At 38.5% G+C, this 27,849-nt stretch overlaps 1 protein-coding gene across 4 annotated transcripts in view; it reads left to right on the top strand.

The window, feature by feature from the left end:
• Positions 1–27,849, top strand: part of EYA1 (EYA transcriptional coactivator and phosphatase 1) — a 159,752-nt gene that overhangs the window by 127,013 nt on the left and 4,890 nt on the right. For all 4 annotated transcript variants that reach the window (XM_071420946.1, XM_071420940.1, XM_071420962.1 and 1 more), the window contains 5 exons: positions 18,759–18,817; positions 19,000–19,160; positions 19,362–19,476; positions 19,775–19,896; positions 22,085–22,185. In XM_071420946.1, coding sequence (XP_071277047.1) covers positions 18,759–18,817; positions 19,000–19,160; positions 19,362–19,476; positions 19,775–19,896; positions 22,085–22,185 — 558 coding nt within the window. The remainder of the gene's footprint in view (positions 1–18,758; positions 18,818–18,999; positions 19,161–19,361; positions 19,477–19,774; positions 19,897–22,084; positions 22,186–27,849) is intronic.

The following is a 27,849-nucleotide window of genomic DNA, read 5'->3' as shown; positions in this document are numbered from 1 at the left end:
GATGATATGTGTATGGGAGTAGTTTATAAAGAATGGCAGTGTGGTATGAGTTTTCAGGCTACATTAGTTTATATATTTCTCTTACTGATAAAAGATCAGGGAATAACATAAGGTACGACTGTCAAGCAGCAACTTTGGTTCTTTGGGAAAAAATTAGAATATTATTTAGAATAGTAAATTATATTCTAAAAATTAAGGATGAAGACCTTGATTAATTTCTTCTGAGATTGTTACTTAAAATCCACTTGGTGTTCCACATCTAATATGTTTGTGATAAATATTCAGAGCACAATCTCTTCTGTATGTCAAAAAGAGCTGCATAACTGTTATGATATCAAGAATGGGGTGTTACTTCACTTTCATGAACCTTTAAGGCACCACATTAGCATATTCTGTGCATGGACCCCTCTGGAAAGCTGCCTGTGTTGGAGTTGTGCATGATTTCCATAAGAAGCAGCTCTGTCATTAACCACAGCTGGCTGGACCATCAGCCCAGGGCAGGCAGTGCCCGAGGTGCTCCCACCCCAGGCTGGCTACCAGGCAGCACCTTCACTCCTCTGTCCTGCCCACCGCCACCACCAAGGTCAGCCACTCCTCAGGCAGCAAGGAGCAGGACAAGAGCAGCCCATTTCTCTGCCTCTTCACTCCATTAAATAAGGTTAGATTAATATGGAGACATTTTACAAATCCTGCATTTCACACATATGGGAACATTTCCAGCTTTAATGAAGCATTGAGATGCTGTCTTCCACAGATGCATATTCTCACAGTTTAAAGCAGAGAATAAACAGCATTTATGTCCCTGCACTCTCATGCTCTCTGTTTGCTTTGTAAACTTCCTCCCTCCACCCACAGGGCAATAAATCCTTCCTGCAAGTCTGTAACTGCTAGCTTGAATTTACTCAGATCTAGAAGTTGGTAGGGAGAAATTAGCTATAAGATTTTTAAAATGAAAACTGCTTTTTGTGGATTGTTTCTTGTATAATTTGCTATGCGGAAGTTTTGCTCTTGTTTGTGGCCCCCAGTCATTAGACTGTGAGTATTTATCAACTTCACCTCTCCCTCCTATTCTTTTTCAAGTGCAAGACTGTTTGTAGGACAGCTTTTTTACTTGAAATGTGATGGAGATGTCTGACACCCAGCAGTATGCTGAGCCCTTCTGTTCCCTAAAGGAACATAAAGGACCTCTAAGACCCCCATTGCAAGGCAGACTGCTGTGTCACTAAAGCAGATGGGGATACACTCTGCACTAACACCTGGCACTACAGGGATTTCCAAGATGGGAGATCATTGTTAGAGCTCAGGGATAAGAAAGGGAACAACTGATACCCAGGACAACATCCATAAAGCCTGATCATGGAGCAGAGCTCCTTGAACATTAGTTCCTTTCTGGCCTTTGCCTTCAATCTTACAGGTGAAACCTGGCTGCCTCCCTGCTGCTGGAAGCAAATGTATCCTATAAATCACTTCTGGCACTCAAGGAGACCTTTTTTCATGACAGGGACATATATCCTCTTTTCATCAGCCTGAAAATTTCTCCTTTGTAGGTATCAGTAACACCACAGGAGACTAAGTGACTTTCCTCACAGGTCCTTCAGTGACCGTGCACACAGCTACGTCCCCAGTGTACCACGCAGTGCCCTGTAGGAATGCCTTTGAAGCAATACAGCCATATGTTCTAGTTCTTTAATCTGAAGGAGAAAGGGAAATCATTTCCCCTCAGACCTGGGTCTGAGGCACTTTAATATGCCACAGACTCTGACTGGTAACTTTTAGCACAGTAGCACTCCAAAGGATGATTTGGGATTCTGGGCATTATGATAATTCTTGTTATTGAATTCATTACTGCATTCAGCAGGCTTTCCATATGCAGGTTATTGCACATCTCAAAGAACCATGACCACTGTAGGGTAAAATGCTCTTCTTTCTGAAAGCATTTTAGCACATCTGGTCCTAGATTCAAATAATCTAACAAATGAAGTGCTTGGATGCAAGCCAGCTCTTAAGTGCAGACTTTGAGCAAGCTCCAAAGCAAGCTGGGAGAGCAGCTTGGCCACTATTAGCAGTGTAGAAGTCCATCATTTATTCTTCCACACCTTGTAGAAATGTCATGGAGCCAGCTTTGGACAGCCATGACGAGTATGACATTGCCTAGGTTTATAGAGATCCACAATCAGTGATAGGAGCTGGGGGAGCTGCAGTCAGACCAAGGAAGTGCAGAAGGAAGATTGTGAAACACCATTACCAGAGAGAAAAGCTTTCTCAACTTCTCCACAAAAAACTCAGATCAAGGTCATTTTGTGTCTAAAGCTGTACTCCAAGCCCTAAACATTGACAGGATGAGCCTTTGCTGGCATTAGGTACTAATCACTTGTCTAGACCATATTTTACAAACATTTATGTAGGTGAGAGGACACAAGGTCTGTGTTTGTGGTTGCCAGTACTTTGTAATTCCTGATCACTGTACCTTAGTCTTCTCATCGTGGTGATGATAAGGACAACATCTACAGATACAAGAATCATAATTCTGTCATAAAGTACTCAAGAGAGAAAATCAGCAGTTGAGTCTGGTGATTATGGCAGTTGTTATTGTGTACAGTTGTAGCTGGCTTTCAAACAAAGCTTCAGTTTGATCTCTTTAACATATTAGTCCTCAGGAACATACTGGCACAACCTCTCTCTCTATTGACACAATTAGGAAATATGGTTATTCAAACAAGGGAAAATAAAAAACGTACCAAGAAATTGCAAATAGTCAGCCAAGAAAGCTTTCCAGTTTTCTGTTGAATTTAATTTATTTTCTATTGTTGGGGGACTTTTTTGTTTTGTTTTTGTTTTGTTTTTTAATGATTTTTGTAAGTTGTACTTGTTCCGATTTGAGTTATTCCTACATTTGAGGTAAGGTCTGATTTTAAAGCCACAGGTTAAAAAGTACCCCAAGTACCAGGGTGTGCCAAGTACCAGGGCATCAGTCATCACTAGTCATGGCAGTGTTTCAGGTGTGTGTACTTGGGAGCTAGTAGCTAGTAAGAACTCCATGTAGTCAGCTGGTACCAAGGCTTCTGTTTGGGATACCTAGATTTTGCTGTAGTATAAATCAGCTAAAGACTCGGCAGGCATACTTTGTGAAGAAATGCATGGACATGCGAATTGCCCGGTATAATATAGAACATTTCATGGAATCCCAGAATGGTTTGGTTTGGAAGGAGACTTTAACAATCATCTAGTCCAACCCCACTGCCATGGTCAGGGACACCTTCTACTAGACCAGATAGCTCAAACCCCCGTCCAACTTCCAGCAATCCACATCCATAGTTTCTCTGGGCAACTTGTTCAAGTTCCTCACCACTCTCACAGGAAGGAATTTCTTCCACGTACCTATCTGAATCTGTCCTCTTTCCTACCCCTTATTCCATGTCCAGTGGTAAAAAGTCTGTCCCCATCTTTCTTCTAAATCCACTTTATATATTGGAAAGCCACAATTAGGTCATCCCAGAGCCTTCTCTTCTCCATGCTAAACAATCTCAGCTCTCTCAGCCTGACTCACAGCCTGCCTCTCTTTCCTGTGCTGAGGCCCCCTGAGCTGGAAGCAGTTCTTCATGTGGGATCTTACCAGGGCAGAGAAGGGGAAAGGGGAAAATCACCTCCCTCAACTGGGCTTTAGGCTTCTTTTGGAGTAACCCTGCATACGGTTGGCTTTCTGGGGTGCAGGTTACATCCAGGGGATTTTATCCACTGGAATCCCTAAGTCATAACAGGGCTACTCTCTCTCAGTTCACCACCCAGCCTGTACTCATATGGGTGATTGTCCCAGTCCAGCTGCAATGCCTTGCACTTTAGTGCCTTTCATGAAGCTCATATTAGCCCACTCCTCAGGCCTGTCAATGTCCCTTTGGATGGCATCCCACTTGTCAGTGGAATACATGCTAGTGCAAAAAGGTGTGTGGTAGGCAGCATGGTAACTTTTAATGGTATGAGACCCATCTCCAAGATGGTACACTAAAAGTAATTTCTATCAAAATGTCAAAACATGTTTTGTCTATGTATTTTCCCAAATTAGATATTCAAAGGTGCTCCTTCCAGTGACAGAACTAACATTCTTGTCCCTTTCCCAGGAAAAAAAATACCAAATGCTGGCATGCTTTCCAGGTAGCAATTGTACCTCCCCATTACAGCTAGGTTCTGCAGAGTCTGAAATATCAGATTTAGGATCAGCTAGGTCAGGAGACAGTGTGTTGAAGGACAGTGGTGAGGCACCTGGAAGCCAATATTTGTATCAAAGCTGTGTATAGGCAGGGTCTGACACTGGAATCCCAGATCCACCCCACATATGCCTGCTTGAATTGCAGCAGAAAGCTCAGTGCTGGGCTGCAGAGGCAGGCTCTGAAAGGCAACGTGCAGATTGCTACGTAATGAAGGACACGAGGCAGCACTTTGAAAATTCTCTTACAGCCAGCAGTGAAACAGTAAAGTTGTTTGAAAAAACCTAAGACCTGATGGAAGAGATGCAAAACTGACCGCAAGAAATGTAACAGATTGAGAACTTTGCAACCATTAGCAGGTTTCAAAACACTGTCTTATGTTATATTGCTGACACATAAAAATGCCCTTAATGAATTTTTATTTATGAGAGGTTGCAAAGTTGCTGATATGTGCCACAGAGCTTTTCCACAATGTAAATCGTTCCCTAAGCACAGATACAATACACTGCTTGATGGTTCATCATATTAGATCCAAACTAGGCAATAATGTGATTCATCCTGAAGGCCCCTTAGTGCCAGAATTGTCACTTCAGATTTGAATAAGTTCATTTTATTAATTGAATTGTCTGAAACAATAGAGCAGTAATGTCAAATAAATTAATAAATCATTGATGCTAACAGTAAAAGCAGTTAATGTGCTAATTATGGTATTGCTTTCCTTTTATTCTTGTGTAGAGAGGCTTCACTTCGGCTTTTAATATTTCATGGAACTGATGTGAACAACTTTTTTTAAACATTTTATTTAAATATTATGAATTCGATAACACTGAACAAAATCCTATCTACTATTATAGGTGTCAAGACTTGTTCATAACACTAAGTATTCCACTATTAGTTTGCAATCATAAAAGTTTTATAAATTAAAATATAATATTGTTCATTCCTGAACAGTAGATTTGGTGTTTTGGTCTCTGATTAAGCTGACAGATGTGTAAAATCTCATATAGCCAGTGAAGTCCCTGGTGCAGCTGCAAGTGCTAAAGAGTGCAAGTTATTCCAGCTAAGATCAACATTAATTTACACTCAAATATCTCTCCCAGCCTGCCCTTTCTATTCACGTAATGCAGATATTTTGTGCTGATTCCACTACTTTGTGGAAAACTAATTTTTTTATTGGACTCTTCCAATACAAAAACCCAGAAGGCAAACTGAAGAGAGCATAATAGTGAACCTTTAGAAAAAATATTTCCTGTTTGATGTAGGAACCATTTTTAAATCTCATATTTGAATTATTCAGGTTGATTTTTTGAGTGGATTAATCTCTGAAAATTACATAATGTAATTATTTTAGGATAGCTAGGTGAAACTAAGTCTCTTCCTTACATGCTATTTTGCAGGGTGAGAGTACATTAGCCAATCCTCACATAAGTACAAAGATTTGAAAGCACAGCATAAGCATCTTAGCAATATGCATGGTAGGTTGTTTCTATCAGTCTTGTCAGCCTGGGTTTAAATTTGGCATGGATTTATAAAGTTGTTTACAAGTTGTTTGATATCATGAAAGCCATTTGTACTGGTGTGGTTATGTGTGAGTGCTATGACTGAAGTTTAAATGTTAAGAAAATATGCATACATATGAATTTTAAACATATCTGTGCTGGGGTTTTAGGTTGTTTTGTTTGTTTGTTTGTTTGTTTTGGGTTTTTGGTAGCAATTATATTAAAATGTTTCCACAGGGAAAAAATTAAGTTTCTTTCATTCATTTTCTTTTAAAAGCATGAAAAGAGTGCTTGACGTTGGTTCCCAAAATGTTTGAGTTTCACAGTCTCAGGAGATTTCTACTGTTTCAGTGTGGTTACAATAAGGCCTCTATCTGAATTTCATCCAGTTCAATGGTCTAATGAAACTGTAAAGAAAGGGGCAGAGCATTATTTCCTTTACTCGTTGCAGTATCACTTCTATTTTTCTGTGGTCTAAGGTCAGATTTGACTGTTGTTAATTGCATTTATAAAATTTTACTTTAGATATATTAAGAGGCTGTTTGATCCTATAGTAGACTAAAACTACCCTAAAGTGTGCTGTTAAAGCATGAAGCTTTAACGAGGACTTTAAAAAAATGTAGACAAAAAGTTTAACAAAAGAAACAATGAAGTATTGAAGGAATGGAGCATTGATTTTATTTTTTTGGGTTTTCCAAGATCCTTGTCCAGTCAGAAGAAGGCAGTCCAGGCATTATGTGAAGGTTACCTGTGGCACTGTGCAGGCAGGAGATGAGAGTTCATGCATGTTCACTGACAGCAGGAGCAGACTGTTGAGCACTGGCTCAGCTGAAATGCTGTCACCAGAAAGATCAGCTTTATCTGAGCAAATGATACTTTCTGAACTGTAGAAAATCCCTTCAATCAGTTGAAAGATCTCATCTTTTTCTTCTGCATATTTGTATAATTCACACTGGGAATGTAAAGTATGGATACACAGGGGAATCTCTGCTTCCGTAGCACTGCTGGGCTAGAGGGAGAGACAGTTGTAGCAGCAGCTAGAACACAAGAGAGACAGTTTCTAGGAATTTTCTTTGACTTTGAAAAGTTTAAAAATACAAATGTTTAAATTCATTTATTGGAACAAAATGCATATATTTTTCTCAAAGGTGTGTTCACAAGTCCAAAACTCCCATTATTGCCTTGGTCAAATGAATAAAGCATAAATCAAGCCGTGGTTACCTACAAACAAGGATTTACAAGCAGAACAAGATAGACAGTGAAAACATACACCACCTTTTTTTTGTTCTGTCAGTTTAATAAATTCAGACAGAAATTTGAATGCAAGCAATACAACCTCTGACTCCCAAACTGTCAAGAGGATTAGCTAACAGAACTAAAATCTCTTTCCTGAATCTAATCTCCACTAGTTTGGTATTTAACACAGCAAATATAATGACTAGCAGAAGTATCTTCCACAAAAAAAAAAAAAAAAAAAAAAAGGTTTTATTTCTAATTTTTTAATTATATTGCAAATTCATAAATCTTTCTTTACCATAGGAGGGTAGAAAAAACAAAAAAGTTTTGTTTGGATATTTTTTTACTTTGTAATCAAAACCACACTCAAATGGTATGTAATATTTCATGTATTGGGAAAAAGTATCTAATTTTTAATACAACAATGTATACTGAGAAAAAACCCTGAATGCTAACACCAGAAAAGCTTTTACAATGAAATTAAATAGCAGTGTGGCAATATAGCTTTTATGTATGAACTACATGTGGTCATGCAAAGGGTTAAGCTGTGTGATTTCAGGATAAAAGGTTTCCTGAGTTGACTATTATTCCTATGGTCTGCCAACAACTTTGCAATAAATGGAATGATTTTTATGGGAATGTGGTTATTCACAGCAAGACTACAGTTGGTGTCAGTATGAAAAATTCTTCTTTAGTAGATTCTCTCAGCAGGGATAACAGATCTGAAAGAAAGGCAAAAAGTAGCTACAGAGAACTCTGGCTGGTGTTGGTGACAAATTATGTTTACAAAATGATGTGGTAACCCATAGAAAAAGAAGAAATCAGATCAACAGTAAATCAGAGTAGTGCTTCTCTAAGTGCTGCTGTTCCAAAACAAGTTACCTGTGATTGTGAGTATTGTTTAATAGCTCATTTTTCTTGACCATAAAGCAAGTGAGACTTCTAGGCTTTCAGTTGCAGGGGTGTGAAAAAATGCCACAGAAATCAGTAAAATTACCTCAAAGTTATACCAAAGTCCATGACAGAACATAAAATATTGGTAAATATGAATTAAAATAATTCAGGAGAAAGGAAAAAAATAGCTGTACTAGAATTTAATATAATTTTATAATGATTTACTTTATTTATATTTTTTGTAAATTATATGATTTCCTGTATCACTTGTCTATTTTTTACCTATTTATGGTTTTTGAAATGATACTATTAGAAGAAAATTGTGATGGAGAATGCATTAAAATATTGATGAATTTAGTATTAACAGTTATCCCATTTACATTTGGTTTGTGATAAGCTTTCAGAATGCTGAAAAGATTAACCCACTGATTAAGTCTGCAGCACCACCAGTAGAGCTGGTATTGTCTTCCATTCAAAATGAGGATTAAAGTTACATAGAATTTAATGATTCTCTTACAATCATAGAGCAACTTTGAGGGTTTTAGTTGTTCCACCATTCCTAAGTTAAATTTTTGGAATATGAAAGGGGTTGTTATTATTTGTATTGTTTGGTTGGTTTTGTTTTTTTTTTTAATGAAATAGGTAGCAGCTCTTTTAAGAAGTAAACACGACTGCTTTGCTTTGAGTGTTTCCTGCTCTTTGTTTTCCTCATGGACAATTACCCCAGTTCTATTTAAAGTATTTCATTTGCAAACTTGTCTAGGAGCATTGCAAAACCTCGGTTTTTTTCATTATGGCATGAATTTGGTTTGTTGTGCTGGGATCACCAATGATGTGCCAGCAAGGAAGAAAATCAGCCTAGATGTGTCAATGTCAGTAAAAAAGAAAAAAAATCCAGTATAAAGCAACTGTGTTGTTGATAGGTGGAGGTCAACCACTGTTGAGATAAAGGGATAGGTTTACCAACCTAAAAGTAAATGTTGACCAAGATGATGCCAAAGAAAATAAATTTCTTAGGAAGTTACATATCATGTTCTCTCAGAATAGAAAAATAGTGCGTGCATTCTTTAAAATTCTAATAAATGTTTCTTCAATATAAATATTTTAAAAACAAAAGGAAAAACTTTTTTCTTGAGAAGAGTTTTCAAAAGAGTAAAATAGTTAAAGATGAGCTGAAAGTGGTAACAGCTCTTGTTGACTGTTGAATGTAATCATTCATTATTGTTTTTGCCAGATGACCTTCATTTTGCAATAAACAATGGACAGAAGCTCATATTCAGACCTCTAGGTCTAGTTCTACTGCTGTGAGAAATATCTGTTTTGCTTGAGGCAAAAAATCACAAATGTGATTTTGGCAGAGTAGGTCTGATGTGGCTGTGATTGGAGGATGGATCCTGGAAAGTCTTAGCAAACCTTTGGTTCTTCATTTCCTAATTGGTTGGCTAGATGTTGAATAAGAAACGTCTGAGGTCACTTCTTAAAAAAAAAACCCACCAGACATAGAAAGGACTGTAGAATATACTGAAAATAGATTTCTGGACCATCAGACTCAAAAAAATAAGCAATTACAGGAAAGATTGTTGAATAAACCTTATTCCTGGTGAGATACAAGCAATGGTTTCAGGGAAAAGAAAGCTTCAGACAGAGCTGACTGAATTATTTTCCTCCCACCCCTAAATACCAAAAGGATGGCAGCTGAACAAATCTTTGGTTACCCAGAGTGGAGTCATCAGAGGAATATCTATTCAGAAATTACTTTTCTCTCTTGGTTGAAATAAGGGTTTACCTCCTCCCAGTGTTTGTGATGTCTGTAATGGGAACCTCCTGACCAGACAGTGGCCAGGGATGCTTTATGAGAAGCATGTGATTCAACTTCTGATAGTTCATCAACAGAGAGTACTGGGAAAGCAAAATGTAATTATTCCAAAACCTTTTTACAACATTTAATTTATTTTTAGAGACATAAGCCTAATTTTTAAAGTACTGTAAGTTCTATGAAGAGTTGGCAAAGACAAGTTCACTTTCTAAGGAACTCATCAACAATTGTGAACTCCCTTCCAGCAGGTAGCAGAGCAGTTCCCTTTGCACATTCAGACTGAGACACAAAGCCCATCTATTTGCATTTAATTTTCCACAGCAGCAATTCAAGAACAGCTCAGCTGCAGTGCGGAAAGGAAGGGTAGAGAGAAGAAAGGAAATACAAATCACAGTACAGGGTTTTTCCTAATATGTGTGTGAGGGAATGACTGGAAATTGTTTCTCATCTGTGATGCTACTACCATGGGTGACTTGCAGAAAGTTCATGAAGTTCCACTTTGTGAATGTGGGACTAAATTACATCACACATGTAGCTATAGGTAAATGAACAAAAATGCAAAACAAAGTCTTCATTCAGGCAGAACTGTGGCTTTGCTGGTGTGTGCAAAACACAGCTAAAAGCCTCAACCCATCTGAAATGCAAGATGCCTGGATGTTGTGGAATGTGCTGCTGCAGTTCCTGAGTGTTAGAGCTACAAAGAATAACAAATACCTCCTTTGCTCACTTGAGAAGGCCATTCCTAAAGGCTTATGCAACTTATTAACCACTTAATTTCTTTCACATGGCAAATGACAAGTACCTTCATGCTAGGTGCCACTAAAAATAGAGCCTATATGATTTCCTTTCTCAAGAGGATCACATGGGTTTTTCTCTGCAGATGTACAGCTGAGCTGAGCCTACCATGCTCATAGCAGGAGCCTACCATGCTGATAGCATCACTTTGTTACTTTATTCTCCTTTCTGTTGCTTCTCCCTGAGTTGCCAGCTGGGGTTAAACTACCACAGGCTGTAAGTTGGCACAAAAATTCTTGTCTCTCTAGCTGGCACTCTTAGAGCTCTGACAAAGGATTGTTGTCCTGTTCTCTAGCTGGGCAAGGCAGTGGTGGGTCAGGTCCCTCCCTACTTCTGTCACTGAGCAGCAGCACAAGGGCCAACATCTGCCCCACAACACTGAATTTTCTCTTTCCTTTTCTTTCCCACTCTCAAAGTGTTGTGAATAGGTGCCCATAGAAGAAAATGCTTTTGCTGTCCATACTGGCAAGGTTAGCAGAGAGAATTTTAAACCCTGCCTTTGTCTCATTAGGAGACAATTACAAAGATGGGAGACTCACTCCCTCAAAGTATTGCAGCTTTCATTTTAAACATATGCATTTAGATTATTATGAACAGCATAAAGGCCCTGCAAGTTTGAATTAATTGGTTGTGTGAAACTGAAAGACACAGCTTAGGTCATCTTGTGAAAATTTCCACATGAACCTGTCATTTCCAGAGAAATGAGATATTTTAAGGCTTTTTTGGAAAATTCATTCTTTTCATAAGTATAATTTTAGGTCTCTTAAAATTTAAATATATTTTAACAATCTTTAATGTATTGTTTCAACAAAAAGTGTATGTTCCTAAAAGTATACTTTCAAGTTAATGAGTTTGAGAATAATTCATTACATTCTGATGAGATTCATGGCTTTTTTTCTTCTTGAAATATCTTCATATTTTATTTTCACTGTCTCCTATTAATCATAGAATTTTTTTCTCTTTGCCAAAGTATATATTAGCAGATAATAGGAATCATATAATAAAAAAGTGTGTGAAAGCACATGCAAAGTGCTGGCCTTTTAAAATACAGTTAATTTGACACTTTAAACTTAACACCATTCTCTCCAGGAAAAAAACACACCCTTCAAACAGATTCACTTGAGTTTTATTTAGCTGTTTCTACCTATTGGTAAAATTCTTTCTTTAACTTCCCTCCTCTTCCCTTCCTGCAAAATATACAGAAATAGGATAACATAACAGAAAAGAAGAACAAATTACTTTGTCAGAGTTGGAGCAAGAACTGATTTTTAGAGAGACACTCTATTCTATCCCCTGCAGTTGCCCTATAGATACTTCTTTAGGTCATGTTTTATTTTAAATTAGATTCTTCCAGTTACAAGGTGTAGTTGAAATGAAAATGTAAACCTTGGTTTTCGCATAGCTACTTCAATAAACACAAGTTGCAGAATAAGATCTGCATTTTGGAATATACACTGTTTACTTTAGGAGTATCATATTTGATCCAAACACATTTGTTGATGCAAGCAAGCAAAATAGGATTTTAATCATCTTTTCTATTAGAAAAAAGGGCATCCATTTTGTGCTATATAAGGGTTATATGTTCAGTGCAGGGGAGTACTTTAAAGTCATTGGCTGTGAAAAAGAATTTGTAAATAATTTTAGTTCTTAGTCCTTAGTGTTTATAACAGCTTATATAGATAATATATAATAGTTTATATAGCTAATAAATTAATTTTTTGTTCTGATGTTCTATTTAACAATAAAAGATAGGCTTTGGTGGGTTTTGGTAGGGTTTTTGTGGGCTTTTTTTACATTATAAGCTTCTCTTTATAGACTTAAGTTTAAAATGGGAGCATTTTGAAAGCCTTCACAGCCCAATTTAATTCCTTGACTGTTCATCCACAAATTGTCAGACAGAGTGAAGTGGATTTCAAGAACTCTCTTTGTTCCTCATATCCTGTGCCTGACCCACAGGTAATCTGCACCTTTTTTCTTCAGCACCGAATAATTGTGGTGGGAAAGCAGAGAAAATGTTAGGGTCACAAAGTGCAGGCTAGACAGAGATGACAGGTCCTGCCAATGGAGTGCCAGCGCTGAGAAGCTGCGAACCGCGGTCGCTGCTCTTTCACAGGGGTTTGGCTGTGCCTTAGCAGTTCTGCTCTTTCACATGGGTTTGTGCTGTGCCTTAGCAGTGCTGCTCTTTCACATGGGTTTGGCTGTGCCTTAGCAGTGCTGCTCTTTCACATGGGTTTGTGCTCTGCCTTAGCAGTGCTGCTCTTTCACAGGAGTTTGTGCTGTGCCTTAGCAGTGCTGCTCTTTCACAGGGGTTTGGCTGTGCCTTAGCAGTGCTGCTCTTTCACATGGGTTTGTGCTGTGCATTAGCAGTGCTGCTCTTTCACAGGGGTTGTGCTGTGCCTTAGCAGTGCTGCTCTTTCACATGGGTTTGGCTGTGCCTTAGCAGTGCTGCTCTTTCACAGGGTTTGTGCTGTGCATTAGCAGTGCTGCTCTTTCACAGGGGTTTGTGCTGTGCATTAGCATTGCTGCTCTTTCACATGGGTTTGGCTGTGCCTTAGCAGTGCTGCTCTTTCAGAGGGGTTTGTGCTGTGCCTTAGCAGTGCTGCCCTTTCACATGGGTTTGTGCTCTGCCTTAGCAGTGCTGCTCTTCACATGGGTTTGTGCTGTGCCTTAGCAGTGCTGCTCTTTCAGAGGGGTTTGTGCTGTGCCTTAGCAGGCGCTCCGCAATGAAGGCTTAGGGAGCTCAGCACTTGAGTCCTTGTTGTCTTAGCTTGAAAGCAAGTGCAGAGGGTTTTTTGTATTTAGCAAGCACAGAAGTACAGTGGAGAAGCATTAGGTACAGTTCATACTATATATATATATAAATACACACACACACACACACACAGAGGATGTAGATGTGCCGCTGTTCAGTTTTCCTACCTGGATATACCAGGGATTTTACCATTCTAAAAAAGTGAAAACCAGAAGTTGACTCCTAAAGCTTAAGGAATGCTGGCAAATAGTGTTGGTGCATGTGGTCACAACTATGAGTAAAAAGATGGGAGCATGGGGCATTCACAACCTAGCTTTGAAATACGTAACTGTTGCCTGGAAAATCAAAATTGGCAATCTGTAATTTTTGATTCGAAAAGAAGCACATTGTGATGGCCAATAGGAGTGATGAGTATTTGTGGAGTAGATAATAGTCTTAAAGGGTATATACAACTGAAAAGGTATGTATATCTTATTCCTGGAAAAGACATAAACAGAGGTACTGCTGTCATAAAAAGCTGCATTAAAATCACAGCAGTGTACACTTGGGGATTTTTTTTTTTTTTTTTTTACAGATACTTCACATTTATAAAGGATTGCATCTTTAACTTGTTTTGCTAGATCTGTTCTCACATGTACATGACCAAATTTCTCTACTGTTCAGTAGGGAAAATGAAGCAGTGGATATAATTGCGTAATGACAGATATGAGAGGAACAGAGAATCCCAGGAATCATTTCCTGTGACTTGGCCAGCTTCCAGGATGTCTCAATGGGCCCGCTGATGTAAAGGCAAAATGAAAATAGCTCATTCTGAAGGGTACTTGTTGGTTGGGGGTTTTTTTCCCTCTCTCATTTGACTTTGCAGACTAAGGTATTGGAATAATTAGTTGGCAGTGTGGTGTTAGTTTTCTCATGGTAAATTAAGCAGATTAACCAAATGTGGAAATGTATTTTAGCTACAATCAGCAGATTTGAAACTGTAATACTTCAGCATCCTCTGAGGTTATGTTAATATTATTCACATTATTCCTCTCTATAATGTGCAGACTTTTCCACAGTTACCTTATGTCAGTGTTTATTCAAAGGCAGCAGAATTATTAGATTTATTTTTGTTAGTTTTGTAACACAGAAATGTAGAGGATCAGCATGCTAGCTGTTGCGTCACTCCACTTGGCATGTAGTATTGGCACGGATAAGAGAACTATTATAACAGCCTTAATCTCTTTTTTTATTATTATTGTTATTAATTTTCCTACAGTAAGTTGAGTAGTGAAGCATATTTTACATAATTATGGCAGAAGTACACAACTTGACGGGTGGTAGTGAAGGAGCAAAGTAATATAAATATTTGCAGAACGTTTCTGCCATAAGTTAATGCTTTGCATATGAATCTTTATAAAGATCCTAAGTTAGTTTAAAGGAATGATTCCAGAGGACTACGTAGGTCCAGCCATTTTAAGAGCTGTGAATGATGACTGTGGAGCATCTCTGGGAGTTTTTGGCTTGTCATACAAAAACAGAAAAGAGAAGGAGGAAAACTCAGCAGGAAGAAGTTAACAAATGTTTTGGGAATGGAGGAGGGAGAAGACATAAGCTTTCCATGTACAAATCTTAGGCTAGCCTCACCTAGTCATTAATTTTTGGTTGCTGCTTGTCTTTGGCTTGCTGCATTTCACTGGAGACACTCACTTAGCAAATGGTTGCAGCAGCTTTCAGTTGCTCCTGCAAGCACGTATCTGCTGCTGCTGCTTCGAGCCCCAAAGCAGAGCTGATAGAAGGGAATGGAGAAACAAATCTCAGCTATTCCATGCAACATCTGTTGGTTTAATTGAGCTGCTGCAGGAGATTCAATCTAAGCTACCAGCTGTGGCACAGAAAGGTCTGAGGGACACACACGCATGGATCCATGCAAGCCAGCTGTGTGAAAGAGCAAAAAAGGACAGCATGGGCAGGAACTTCTTAAGCTACTATTGGTAGATTTGCCAGGTTACACATGCTGACAATCCTATTTTCCCTCAAAATATTATTTCTAAACAATACCAAGTGCATTTTGCTTTCCAGGGATTGATCCGAAAGTACAGAGCTGCATCTCGGCCTGTCTGGCTGAAATACAAATGTTCAGTACAAACATGTTAGCACTTGTAGTTCTTCCTGAAGATTTCAAACTGGATACACTGGAGCTGCAAGGTCAACACGTTTAGGAGAAAAACACAGCTAGCTGCATAGGCTTTATATATAAGCCACAGGATATTTTGTTCCTTATTTGCCAATTCAGCCTATTTTAAGAGAATCCCACAATTTTAATTTTCTGCTTTGGACTTGACTGCTAAACTGATCATGTCATAATAAAATACATCTGCATAAATAACAGTGTTTCTACAGGGACTCTCAGTATTGGTTTCAGATATCACTTTGCCAGAGAACTAGGGGGAGAATTCTAATACTGTATTTCCTATGAAAATTTTACAAAAATGTCAAATACATTTGTGAAAGTTTGAAATTATGAGCCTGCAAACAACCTTTTTTTTTTCTGGATGGCCATTTAGCTATAAGTCTACTCCCCTCGCAGAAGCTTTTCTGAGAAGTACTTGAGGATTTTAAAGTCTATGTGTATATATACACCTTTGTGAAAATATTCTGGTTTGGAGGGCATGCTTTATTTTTTGAGCAGTTTTACCATATCCCTGATTATGGTGCATATTGAGCTAACTGCTATTTTAAGTTGTTGACTTTTCATGTGCTTGCTTATTTCTAATCAGAGAACTGAGCAGTCTCAGGTAGCTCACAAATAGAATGTTCCACACAAGCCAAGCAAGTGGAAACAAATACAAGGGGTTCTGATATAAGAATGGACCACATCAATTAATGATAGGCAGGTAATTGGCTCCTTTGTAGAATTACTTCTAAATAACTTCCCTGCTAAAAGAGCAATTGCTAAATGAATGTCTTTCCTTACCATGTTCAGGGGTGGAAAAATGCAGCCATCACTCATTAGCCCAAAGTCTGAGTCAGCTAGACAGCGTGAAAAAATACCTGGCACTCAAAGCTCACATTTAGCCTCAAAGCCATGCCCTGCCACTCAAAAGGAACAAAACAGTCGTGCACTGTTTGTGACCTCCCTTTAGCTGTAACATAGTGTCAATCACACTGGGCTTTAATCCTTTCCAAATTATAACATGTATCTCTTGTGCTTTGTTCCCTTCCTGCCTTTTTTACTTTTATTCCTGACAAAAGAGGACAATATCTCGCTCTTATAATAGTCAGTATTTTGTCAGAAATTTGCAGTGCTTGTGACATTTTCTTCCTTCTTCTTGCTTTCTTGACGGTTTCTGTACCTTTGCCCTACCAGATTTTAGTCTCGGATTTATTTTCTGGGCTTTTCTCTCCAAAATAATTCTTTCTTTTGATGCCACAATTTTATTTCTAATGTATCACTGCAGTTCTCACTTTCTACCTACCAAGCAGGTGGTTAGACAGAAGGGGAGAATATAATGATCCAAGACTTGTGATGGTCCCAAGATCTTGCACTGGGAATTAAAGCTCCAAGTCCCCAGGTTCTCTCTAACTGTGGTATCTAAGATGTAGTGGCCTCATTCTTCCTGCCTTTATCTTTTCCCTGAGAGAGTTGAGTTTGGAAGTTTTTTGAGTTATTCCTTCTTCCATCTGCTCCTTTGAGAAGATGAGCTTCTACTCTTCCTTTACTTTTGTGGTTACAAAAATATAGTTTCTTTTTCACAGATTTCTATTTTGAGTCCTGTTCTCCAGCAGCTTGTTGCAGTTGTCATTCATCGTTTCTAAGCTGGGGAAGGAGGAATCACTGAGCAGTAGAAGAGTAACTAAAGTGGGAAACTAATGAATTCTGGGGGGTGTTGCTTCTTTAGCTTACACTCAGCTCATATTTAATTGTTAATGTGGTATGCATTTGGATGGGCATTTGCTCTAGGTTTTAAACAGAAAAACAATAAAAAATTATGTGAATTTGATAACTTGCTGAAGAAGCTTCTTGGCTGTTTTTTCAGCCAAGTTGATTTTCAAAGCCTGGCAGCATATGCTCACACTTGCAGTTTCAGCTGTGTCTGTACATCTAATGCATTTTGTCTGCCTAAGGAGGAAATTCACTGTATGCTGGTTAAATATGAGCAAATGTAGTATTGTCTCTCCTGTGCTGGTTGTCACTCCTACCTCTCTCTATAGCACAAGCTACCTATGCATAAGATACAGAAGAGTAAGCATTACGGTAAGAATATGTTGTACAAGTGCAAAAGACCACACCTTGTTCTTCAAAACATTTCAAGTTTCTGAGGCATTTTTTGTAAACCAATGTTTTTAAAAATCTAGAATCCACAGCCACCATGTGAGGCCACATAGGCTTCTTCAGCTTTTTTCTTATCTGAGGTTGTTGACCTCAGGAGAGGAGGAGAAGGTTACAGGGTCAAAGTCTTTTCCTCCTTGGAGCTTGCTGCTTGCTGGGAGAGGGTTGGCTGGAAAATAGATGTTTTAGAAAAAGGGTTGAGGGTCATGATTTTAATTCTGTTAGAGAACAGCTGGTTTGAGTTTCTTTCCACTTCTATCTTCCCTCCCTTCCTCACAAATCCATGGAGAGAGAAAAATTTGTTCAGAGGAAAGCAACACAAAAATAAAGAATTGCAGCATTTTCATATTTAAAATAGATCATACTTGTTATAGGACTTCATATTAGGAGACAGAGGAGGAAATTATTAAAATAATTGAAATCCCTTATTGTTACAAGCATTGAATTGATATTGATCTAAAGTGTCAGAGGTTTATTTGTTTTCCTGCCAACAGTTAAAATGTTAATATAATGTTTTAATGGATTTTTTGTGGATAAACAATATACATTGCAATTTTTAATTTAGTGATGGAGAAAGCTAATTTTTAATATATTATGTTAGTTTGCAGAAAAGCAGCTGAAGAAAGATGGTTTGATTTGGGTATTTCTGTTCAGATTTTCTTCATCTTTGCATGCTGCTTTCATGCACTAAGACCAAAGAGAGAGAAGGAACTCACAACTCTCAAATGAATGGCAAACTAGGAACAGATTTTTCATCTGCACTCCTCTGAAACACTGGCCTCAGGCTGTGTTGGTGTGTGGCTCAACAGCAATCAGAGGTCATAATTTCATTGGCGGTTAGCATCAGGTTTAATTTTTCTAATATGTTACATTTACCAAAATGTCTGGTTTCAGTTACACTTATGCACTGACTGAATCAGCTTTGAGCAGCATGATGTTTTAAGGTACCTGAAAGGCTACAAGAACGTTTATGGAACACATATGCTAATTGTTTTTAACCACTTTCATTTCTAAACACAAAAATGTGTTTTTGGAAAGCCATTTAACAGTAGTAGCTAATGACGGTGTGCATTTATTCCAAGAAATGAGCACAAGGAATAGGTAAAATAGTTGTTTTAACAAGACTGCCATCTACTGATTTCCACAATTAAAAATATCCCTGATGACTAGATTGGTCATAGATTTTTTTTAATAGCTTTGTTTTCAAAATATGCAAAATCAAGAAAATTATAAAATCTTTCTGTCACCTTAGGAATGCGACCAGGTTCACATTGACGATGTGTCTTCGGATGACAACGGTCAAGATTTAAGGTACAAGAGATAAAAAGTTACTTTGCAAATTCCTTCCTGGGCAAGGGATGGGCTGCTGGAATGCTCACAGCAGCGTGCTCTCTTTTAGCTGTCTTCTTTGCTGCCCAGCCAAGTGGATAGCTGGTGGTTCAATGCAGCCTGTTGCCTTTTATTAATCCGTGGGGTTTTTTATCCCTGCCTAGCACGTATAACTTTGGAACTGACGGCTTTCCCGCGGCTGCCACCAGCGCCAACCTGTGCCTGGCCACCGGCGTGCGCGGAGGAGTGGACTGGATGCGGAAACTGGCCTTCCGCTACAGACGAGTAAAAGAAATATACAACACCTACAAAAACAACGTTGGAGGCAAGTGACTCTGGAGCGTCTAACTAACACGGATTATTAGAGGTCTTAAATGGGAAGAACTGGTTTCTACTCCTTTCTAGGAGTGTTTAGTGAGCTGCTTAGTTTGCCACGTGCAGAACATTGTCTGAGCTGGTGAAAGCAAAGGAAAATGACAGAGCACTACTTAGTACCAGTGCAGACATGCCCTTGTCTACTCCACAGGTCTTCTTGGTCCAGCAAAAAGAGAGGCTTGGTTACAACTGAGAGCAGAAATTGAAGCTTTGACAGATTCTTGGTTAACACTTGCACTGAAAGCACTCACCCTCATACATTCGAGGTGAGTACTGAGAGTAGGAAGGAAGCTCTAGCATGTCTGAGGATAATCTGGAAGAGGCTGTCTGGTGTGGTGGGCAAAATGCTGAAGCTGGAGGACCTTATCCTCGTTTCTTATTCTGATCTGACCATGCCGCACCTTGTTCCTCGATACAGTGGTAAAAAAAAAAATATTCTTTTTAAGTGGTGATAATAATGTTGAAGGGGTTCTGATGGGAGGGGTAAGATTTTCCTTCTATTGTTTTGTTTTTGTTTCTTTCTGTTTTGTTAAAAAAGGATATTTGCATTTTTCTCTTCCGTAGGACAAACTGTGTGAATATTCTCGTAACAACTACTCAGCTAATTCCAGCTCTGGCAAAAGTCTTGTTGTACGGACTAGGGGTTGTATTTCCCATAGAGAATATTTACAGTGCAACTAAAATAGGTGAGCTATTTTCGTCATGTTGTGATACATTTAAAGCTGTATTTCTAAAAAGAAAAGGTATTGTAGTCTATATTTAATTCTAACTTGCTTTCACTGTAGTAAAAACAGAGATTAGTAACACCTGATCCTCATGAAACATTGCTAAAGCATCCTAAAAGTGCTTTTGAATGTGTGATGATCCAGCACAGAAAGTTTTTTATAGCTCTATTAACAGTGGTACAGTCTCTCTTAGGAAGAAATATTAAAAAAATTGCTTATTTTCATCATTTCTCAAAACTGTGGGGCTGTGTAGCAGTTGAGAAGGGTTTTTAATAGGCAGTAAGTACAGAACACTGAAGTCTCCCTGAAGCAGCAGTAGGAGAAATTCTGTAAAGGTAAACCCTGGCTTATTTGTTTTCATGGGCTCTGGAGAAAATTTTGGTAAACAATTTACCAGAAGCAAGAATGTTTTGCTGCAAAATGTAATTATTTAAGTTTCTTCATACTGACTGTAATAAGCTTCAGCCTGGCAAATGTTTATTTCTGTTTTCTGGTTCAGTATGAAAGATGTTATTCTGAGTATGTAGAAGTACCCCAGACCAGATGGCAATGTTGTTTGTAGTTTTTAATGTGATTATGACATATCTGTTCTGTCTCAGATTCCCTCATAATTGTGGGACACAAGAACACATTTTTCATCTGTTCTTAAGTATCTTAAGTATAATACAGCAAGCTCAAATAGTGGGATATTTTTGATTTTTTTTTTAACAAGACAAAACAAAATTGTTTCATAGTTTTACAGAGAAATTAGAAAGCATTCCCATAAAATATTTAAAATTTTTCCTGAATATAAAAGTTATAGTGCCCTCTATCAAAACTTTATAGTAAATTATAGCTTTGAAATATAATGCTTTAAATACACATTTTAATTAAAACATATTTTAATAAATCTTCACTTGTGACTTCACATATATGGGGTAGAAGGGTGGTTTTGGAAAAATGTGCTCTGTCACTGACTGTCACAAGAAACCATGAGATTTTTGTGACATGGCATGATTCATAATATTCAAACACTGTTCCAGCTTAGTGTTGGAGGTTTCTTATGCCTGGTGCTACTGTCAAATGGTGTCATTAAGTAGTTTGGCTTCTGTAATGTCTAGAAAACTTTATTTAATTTCCAGCCTATTTTTTCTTACGCTTTTATTGTTCTTTAGCTGAAATAACTATTTTATAAACCACAAATCTTCCCATCCATTGCTGTAGACACTCAGTATATCCCATGGCCAGACTAAAGTGACCTTTCATAATGGGGACATTTGGGAAAACTCAACTTTAGGCTTTTGCTTTCTTTTGCCTTCTCAGTACTGTACCTGAAAGTTCCCAGTAGGGGTACAAATTGAAAGAGAAGAAATTTAGGTTAGCTATTAGGAAGAAATTCTTTACTGTAAGGATGGTGAGACATTGAAACAGGTTGCCCAGGGAAGTTGTGGATGCCACAACCCTGGCAGTGTTCAAGACCAGGCTGGGTAAGGCCTTGGATGACCTGGATAACCTTGGATAACCTTAAATAACCTATTATAGTGGGAGTGTCCCTGCACATGCCAGGGTGGGTTGGCACTAGATGAGTTTAAGGTCCCTTCCAACCCTTAGCATTTCTGTGATTCTGTGGTACTTGTGCGTAGGGCTGGAGCACTGAGATAATTTCCCTAGGTGTGTGCAGGGAAGGAATGACCTATATGAATGGATCCCAGTGCAGGATCAAGGACATGGCCCATGTATTGGATTACAGGCATTTAAATCTTAATCTTTTGAGTGACCTTCTAAGCCAAGGTACTACTGTTTTAGGAGCTGTGATTAATCATGTCACAAATTTTGGAGAAAAAGCTAGAATTTCAACTCAGCTTCAATCAATTTACTCAAATCACGCTACTGGTCATAAACAAATGGTAGATAATTCTCCTGGTGGTGAATTTCCCCACAAAACCTGTGTCATATTAGGGAATGAGACAAGAAAGGTCATATTGTGGAGCTCTAGTACGCTGTCTATGCTGCAATCAGCCTTGATACACCATCCTGAGGGACAGACTCTTCTCATTATTGTAGCTCTACTTAAGAATTCCAAGGGTTGGGGAGATCCAGGCTAAAAAGTTATTTATTTGATGACATCCCATAACCACCTACCCTGAATAGTCTGATCTTTTTCTTTCAGGAAAGGAAAGTTGTTTTGAGCGAATAATTCAAAGATTTGGAAGAAAAGTAGTGTATGTTGTTATAGGAGATGGTGTCGAAGAAGAACAAGGTGCAAAAAAGGTAATGACCTTCTTTTGGTGAGGGTTGGTTTCAAGAGTCTGGAAAATGGTCTTTTCTTCAGCATGGGACAGAATGCACTGACATTTAGGTTGAATGTCTTTGCCTTATAAAATTTGTGTTGACTATATCTAGTAGAAAGCCAGGTAAGCCTATAGATAATGATTTGCCCTGCTGTTCTCCAAAAGACACATTAAACTATGTATGTTTGATGCATTTCAAAAAGGGGCCAGAAAATGGGCCCTGGTTTTTGTGCCAAGAACTAACAGTTCTGTTTTCCTTGGCAACCGAAAATACCACATAGGATGTTATGAATGTAAGCAAAATATGGTGATTCTTAGTGATCAAAGGCAGTGTGCTGTTTAACTGTATGAAATACGTATATGTCACACCTTAAAAAGACATGTAGGACTGGAGTAGGTAGACAGGAATTTCCGTTTTCTTGTGTGTCCATAATTTGGATTCTTCGTTCAGACAACAACCTGTGGCTTGGCATGCATTCATAATCTCAGATAACTGAGCAGAGAATACTATTTGACTGTCTATTATTTTTTGCTTCCCACTGAGAAGGGAAAAAATGGGGTTTTTTTCAATGTGAATTAAGCTGTATCAAAAGCAACACTTTCCATTCACAGATAATAGGCTTTATTTGTAGTCTTGCTAAAAAAACTACCCTAGGTAGTCTGCAGATACACACTCTTTGCTTGGAGGAATGAGGCATAACCTTGGCTATTTGAATAATAGGAGAAAGAGCAGGAAAATGGGCATTTTTGTTCTTGCTGCCTTTCGCAGATAAATTGCTTTTACACAGCTGCTTTTTCATCACAAAACTCTCTGTGATACTTCTATCTCTTTCCACTGTGACTTTCTAAATTGGAAAAGTGAAACTAATTAGTCCACATGGCGTTTTAACAACCATTGACTGGTTTTGCTTCATGAAATCTGGGTTTTGTGCCCCTGAAGCCTTGCGGGTAGGTTCCCGGCTCATCCCAGCACTTTGCAGAGTCTCAGTTTCATATATCCCTTTGGCGGAACAGTTTGCTCCTTTCTCCTTCAGAAATGCCTTTCATCTTTGCAGAGAAATGTTTTCCCGCTGCAAATGATTACATTTTAAAAGCTGTATTTAAGATCAGGAGGAAAAAAAATTCCTTCTCTTTGTTCCTTTTCTGTTGCTTGGTGAAATAGTGTTGCGTATGATAATGGCAGAAGTAGTTCCTTTGGTAACATTATCTATTCCAATGCCTTTTTCAACAGGAAACATGATTCAGAAAAGCGTAAGAGAAAGCCTTTCCAGTCACTAAGAGGAGTAGCAGTATAGAAAGTTCCTTTGTGCAATTACTTGTGTGTATTCTTTCCTGGTGGAAGGAATTTTCAGGTTGAAAGCATGTTAGATGCTCTGGATTAAATTATCTGCTGCAGCAATGCCAGAGAAGTCAATAAGTAGACCAGCAGCCCTGCCTTTCTGCATAAACTATCAATCTGATTTAGGAAAATGCTTCTGCGATTCTTGTCCTGCTTCTTACTCCACCAAATAAGAAATCACCATTTCACACTGTGAATGCAGGCTTTGTCTTTTTAATTTTTTCCTTCACATCCTTCAAGTGTAGAAACCTTCTCTGGAGAGCACACAAACAAAACAGAAGCTTTGCCTCCCCAAAACTACCCAAAGCATCTCAATCCAGAGTGGCATAACTGTGCTGTGATGTACCCCATTGTCATGCTTACCCTTAAATTTTGGTAGCTGGTTCCTTCTTGCCTTGCTTCCCATCAGCATGTCAGGTTTTGTGGCCTTCTCCAGAGAAGGGACAGGTCTTCTGTTACCTTTGCACAGTAGTTTTCTGAAGGGCTTTGGCCTGAGGTGAAGCCATTAGCATATGTGTGTTTCTTTACACTATTTAGAGCATAACCAGCACAACTTTCTTTAGATAGCACTTCATTGTTTACATGTAAACTGTAATGGGTCTTTTCAAGTGATCATATAAATTCAAGCCAATATAATTAGAGATTTTTTTTATTCTACGTTCATTCAGTGGATTTAAAAAAAGTTGAACTTCCAGCTTAGGAGGTAGGAAAGTTAATGTTAAATTATTAAAAATAATTTACCAATCATTTATAAATTCCTTCATCATATAATAAGATTTTCATGTGTGTCCTTCATTGATGGAAAATATTGAGTCAATATAGCAGTAGGAAAATAAAATAAACTTTTAAAATCTTTTTATTATTGTCATTAGTATAAAAATTCAATAATAGAAATTTCTTAATGCCACTTAAAAGATCATTGCTTTATTGAGAAACATTTTTAGGATAAACAGTTTGTTAATAAAATGCCTCTTTTTGTTGATGTAAGTAAACATAATACACTGAGAAAACTGCACAATGTTACGTTTCTGGTAGCATTAGTCGAACTATGATATTGACACCTTTGTTTAGCTGTCACTTCCAGCAAAATGTTTGATGAGACAATTAAACTCTCAGGATGTTTGCCCTGTGGATTGAGGAGTGATTGTACCCTTCCGGGTCAGTGCAGCAGCCCATGAGCTTGGCTCTAACACCAAGGGCTCACACAAAGGTTGCCACCTTCATATCAGCTTCCCCCGGAAAAGAGGGAGAGGAGGGCAGAGAGAAGCCAGTGTGAAAGTCCAAAGGGTGCCCTGGAGCTGCTGGCACCAGTGTGGGTCAGAGTCACCCCCTCAGAGTGCCACTGCAGTGACACAGCTGTTCTCAATACAAGGGTCTGGAGGCTTCTGCCAGAGACCCCATTGTCTCGGCATTTTGGTTTGCTTTGCTTTGTTTTGTGTTTTGGGTTTGGAGGTTATTTTGTTTTGTTGTGTTGTGTTTTGTACTCATCTTTTGCCTTTGCCTTTGGAGACACATTCAGGAAATACTAATGAGACAGAAAAACCCCAGCTCCTGAGTTTTTCTGCTTAGGAGAATTCTCCAAAGGATTTCTAATTTGTGAGATGGACAAAGGCTCCTCTGCACTGAGGAGCTGGATTTTACATCAGGTGATTCGGGAGAGCCTAGTCAAATGGGCTTCTCCTTTGTCTCCAAAATGGTCATGCTGCCTGGGAGGAAAAATCATAAATCTTTGTGGAGCAATAAATAGAATATAAATGGGTATCCAATATGCCACTGCTTTTAAGCTCAGAGTCACACTGTGCTGGTCAGGTCTGGGGTAGGAAGTAAAGAGGGGTGCTTAGCAAATCTGGCAGGAATACAATAAAAATACCATGAAAGATGACAAAAACTGATGAGTTTTCTATTCAAATCCATCTCAAATCTCAGGAGTAAGTTTTTTTGTATAAATATGTATTCATTTAAGGGATGGAGGATAGAGGATAATCTGCACTTTTTGGTGTTGCTATCAAAATATGGATTTGTTCTGCATGTGTAAAAATAGCAACACTATTTTGTGGAGTAAAATAGCTGAAATTTTGTACATTTAGTAGGTACATGCTGAAAATAAAATTACTTCAATTTCAGAAATAAAATAGCTTAATATCTTGGATTATTTAATAATACTCTAATTATTAGGCTTACTAAATTTGTAGTTTCATTTTTTATGCTTTTTACATTAAAATCCAAATTTTGCCACCATATTTAATTTCAAAATATCATCAAAATCAAATAATTTAAAAGTTCATAGATGTTTTATTACTCAGTATCATCTACCAAACAATTCATGATTTTTAAAGACAAATGCTTCATATTTACTTGGAATATGTTGAAATAGTAGACTTAGGGTTCCATTAGATACTAATGCATCCAGTTTCACCACCTATTTATTAGTGGTTAGCATTTGTCATCCATTCTCCCGCAGCAGCAAATGTGAGATTAGCATTTCTTGCTTGGCTCAGAATAGAAGTGTTCTGCATGACAGGGGTGTGCTAAGTGTTGGTAGGGATGGCTTTTTAAAGGCAATATTTAGTACAGATATATACAAAGGGTCTCTTGCTCTCTCAAATGATCTCAAGTCATTTGGCAAGAGAAAATGTACTTCCATCTCATGGGAGTGTTGCCACTTTTGACATGGCTGAATAGTTGTGAATCAACAATGCATGTTAATACAGAAATAATAGGTAAGGTTGTGTATGATAATTTTGTTACTTTAAAGGTTCTAGTTTCATACAGTCATTATCTTAGATGGGGTGAAAATTAGCATACATGCCTCATGAAAACACAGGCATATATATGAACACATATGTGTGAGGCTCTATATATACACACAAACATACAGATATATATAGAGCTGTATCAGGTTTGTTTCCCCTCCTCACAGCTCTGAAGGCTGTAGTGCAGGGTCAGACTGAATTGGCCATGTTCAGCCATGCCCAGGGCATCAGAGCAGATTCCAGCCCCATGCAGCCACCGTGTTCCTGGCATGTTTTATTTCTCAGGAGTGTGCAGCTGGCCTTTAGACCTACATGAAAGAGAACTGAAGGTTCTCTTTCAAATAATTATAATCCTGAGATTTACACAACCTCCTTTTTTTCATGAGACTCTCTATTGTCATTCCACACTTCGCTGCTATAACTGCATGGAGTAAATATAGGTATATTCCTTTCACAGACAGACAGACATAAATAAAGCAGAGGACAATTAACTGAATTTGAGATAGAAATATATAGTCAAAATAATGAGTGCTAACAGGTTTGGTTTAAAATCTGACCATCAACAGCTGACCCATAAACAGGGTAATCCAAAACTCGATATTGCACATGGGCATCTAGCACGAGGTGCTGTAATTTGATTTAGCAGAAGCTAAACCTTCTGTTAAATCAATCAGAGTCTTTAACTGCTCTATCTGCCTGGTGTGTGTATGCTCTGTGATGCTGAGGTTGTTACTAGGGAAGCAGTATAAAGCTGGAACTGCATGGAGTGGGAGCTGGAAGCCAAGAATTTATTCCTATAGGTTTCCCTATTCATTGGTTTGCTGCCTGGCCTTGGAAGGCATCCATGTCACTGACTCTTGGCTTCTGCAGAGACTCTTTGCATAGACAGGTGTCCACCAAAGTCTTTGCCAGCCACATCATAGGTGTGCTGTTTACACCTCCCTGACCCAGTGGCTAAAGCAGACCTGCTGCCAAGCTGACTAAGAGGAGGAGCAGGGAGCTATGGCTGGCTATCAGGGACACCAGCTGTGTCCCGCCTGACAGGGGTGTGAGAGAGAAAAGGGAAGCTGCAACCTCCCACGAAAAGGAGGCAGCACTGCTGAGCGTTGCTGACCTGTGCAGTCATCTGGCAAACACAGCATGGACCTGTTGCAGGCACAAACCTGTGACTCTTTGTGCTTGATGTAGTATCCCTATCAGATATTTCAAATTCTGCCAGAAAGATCTTACAGCCTAAGTTTAGAGAGGTGCACAGAAGCTTTTGCAAAATCCAGAGAATGGCATGGCTAGTAATTTTTATTTTGTATTGCTCTTGCTGGTTCATTTCCTGAACATGGTGCAAGAAGTTCATCTTTAGGAAATCTGTGAGTTGGAAAACAGCAATGTCTGGCCTGACAGAGCCCAGAGAGTAGGCTGCCTATATAACGTAACAGGGAACAAAGATCCTGGGGCATGGAGTTGTAACTGAGTGAGCTAAGTGCATCTGCTTTCTGTAGCTGGTGGAGCATAGAAACAGTACAGTGGAAGTCCAGATTGAAGATGTATGGAAAAA

The sequence above is a fragment of the Agelaius tricolor genome, unplaced genomic scaffold (genome assembly GCF_023055355.1).
Source record: "Agelaius tricolor isolate 1412-34295 unplaced genomic scaffold, bAgeTri1.0.p SCAF_2, whole genome shotgun sequence".
Taxonomy (NCBI): Eukaryota; Metazoa; Chordata; class Aves; order Passeriformes; family Icteridae; genus Agelaius; species Agelaius tricolor.
Note: the sequence above shows the minus strand (reverse complement) of the source record. Positions and strands in the feature narration are given on the sequence as shown.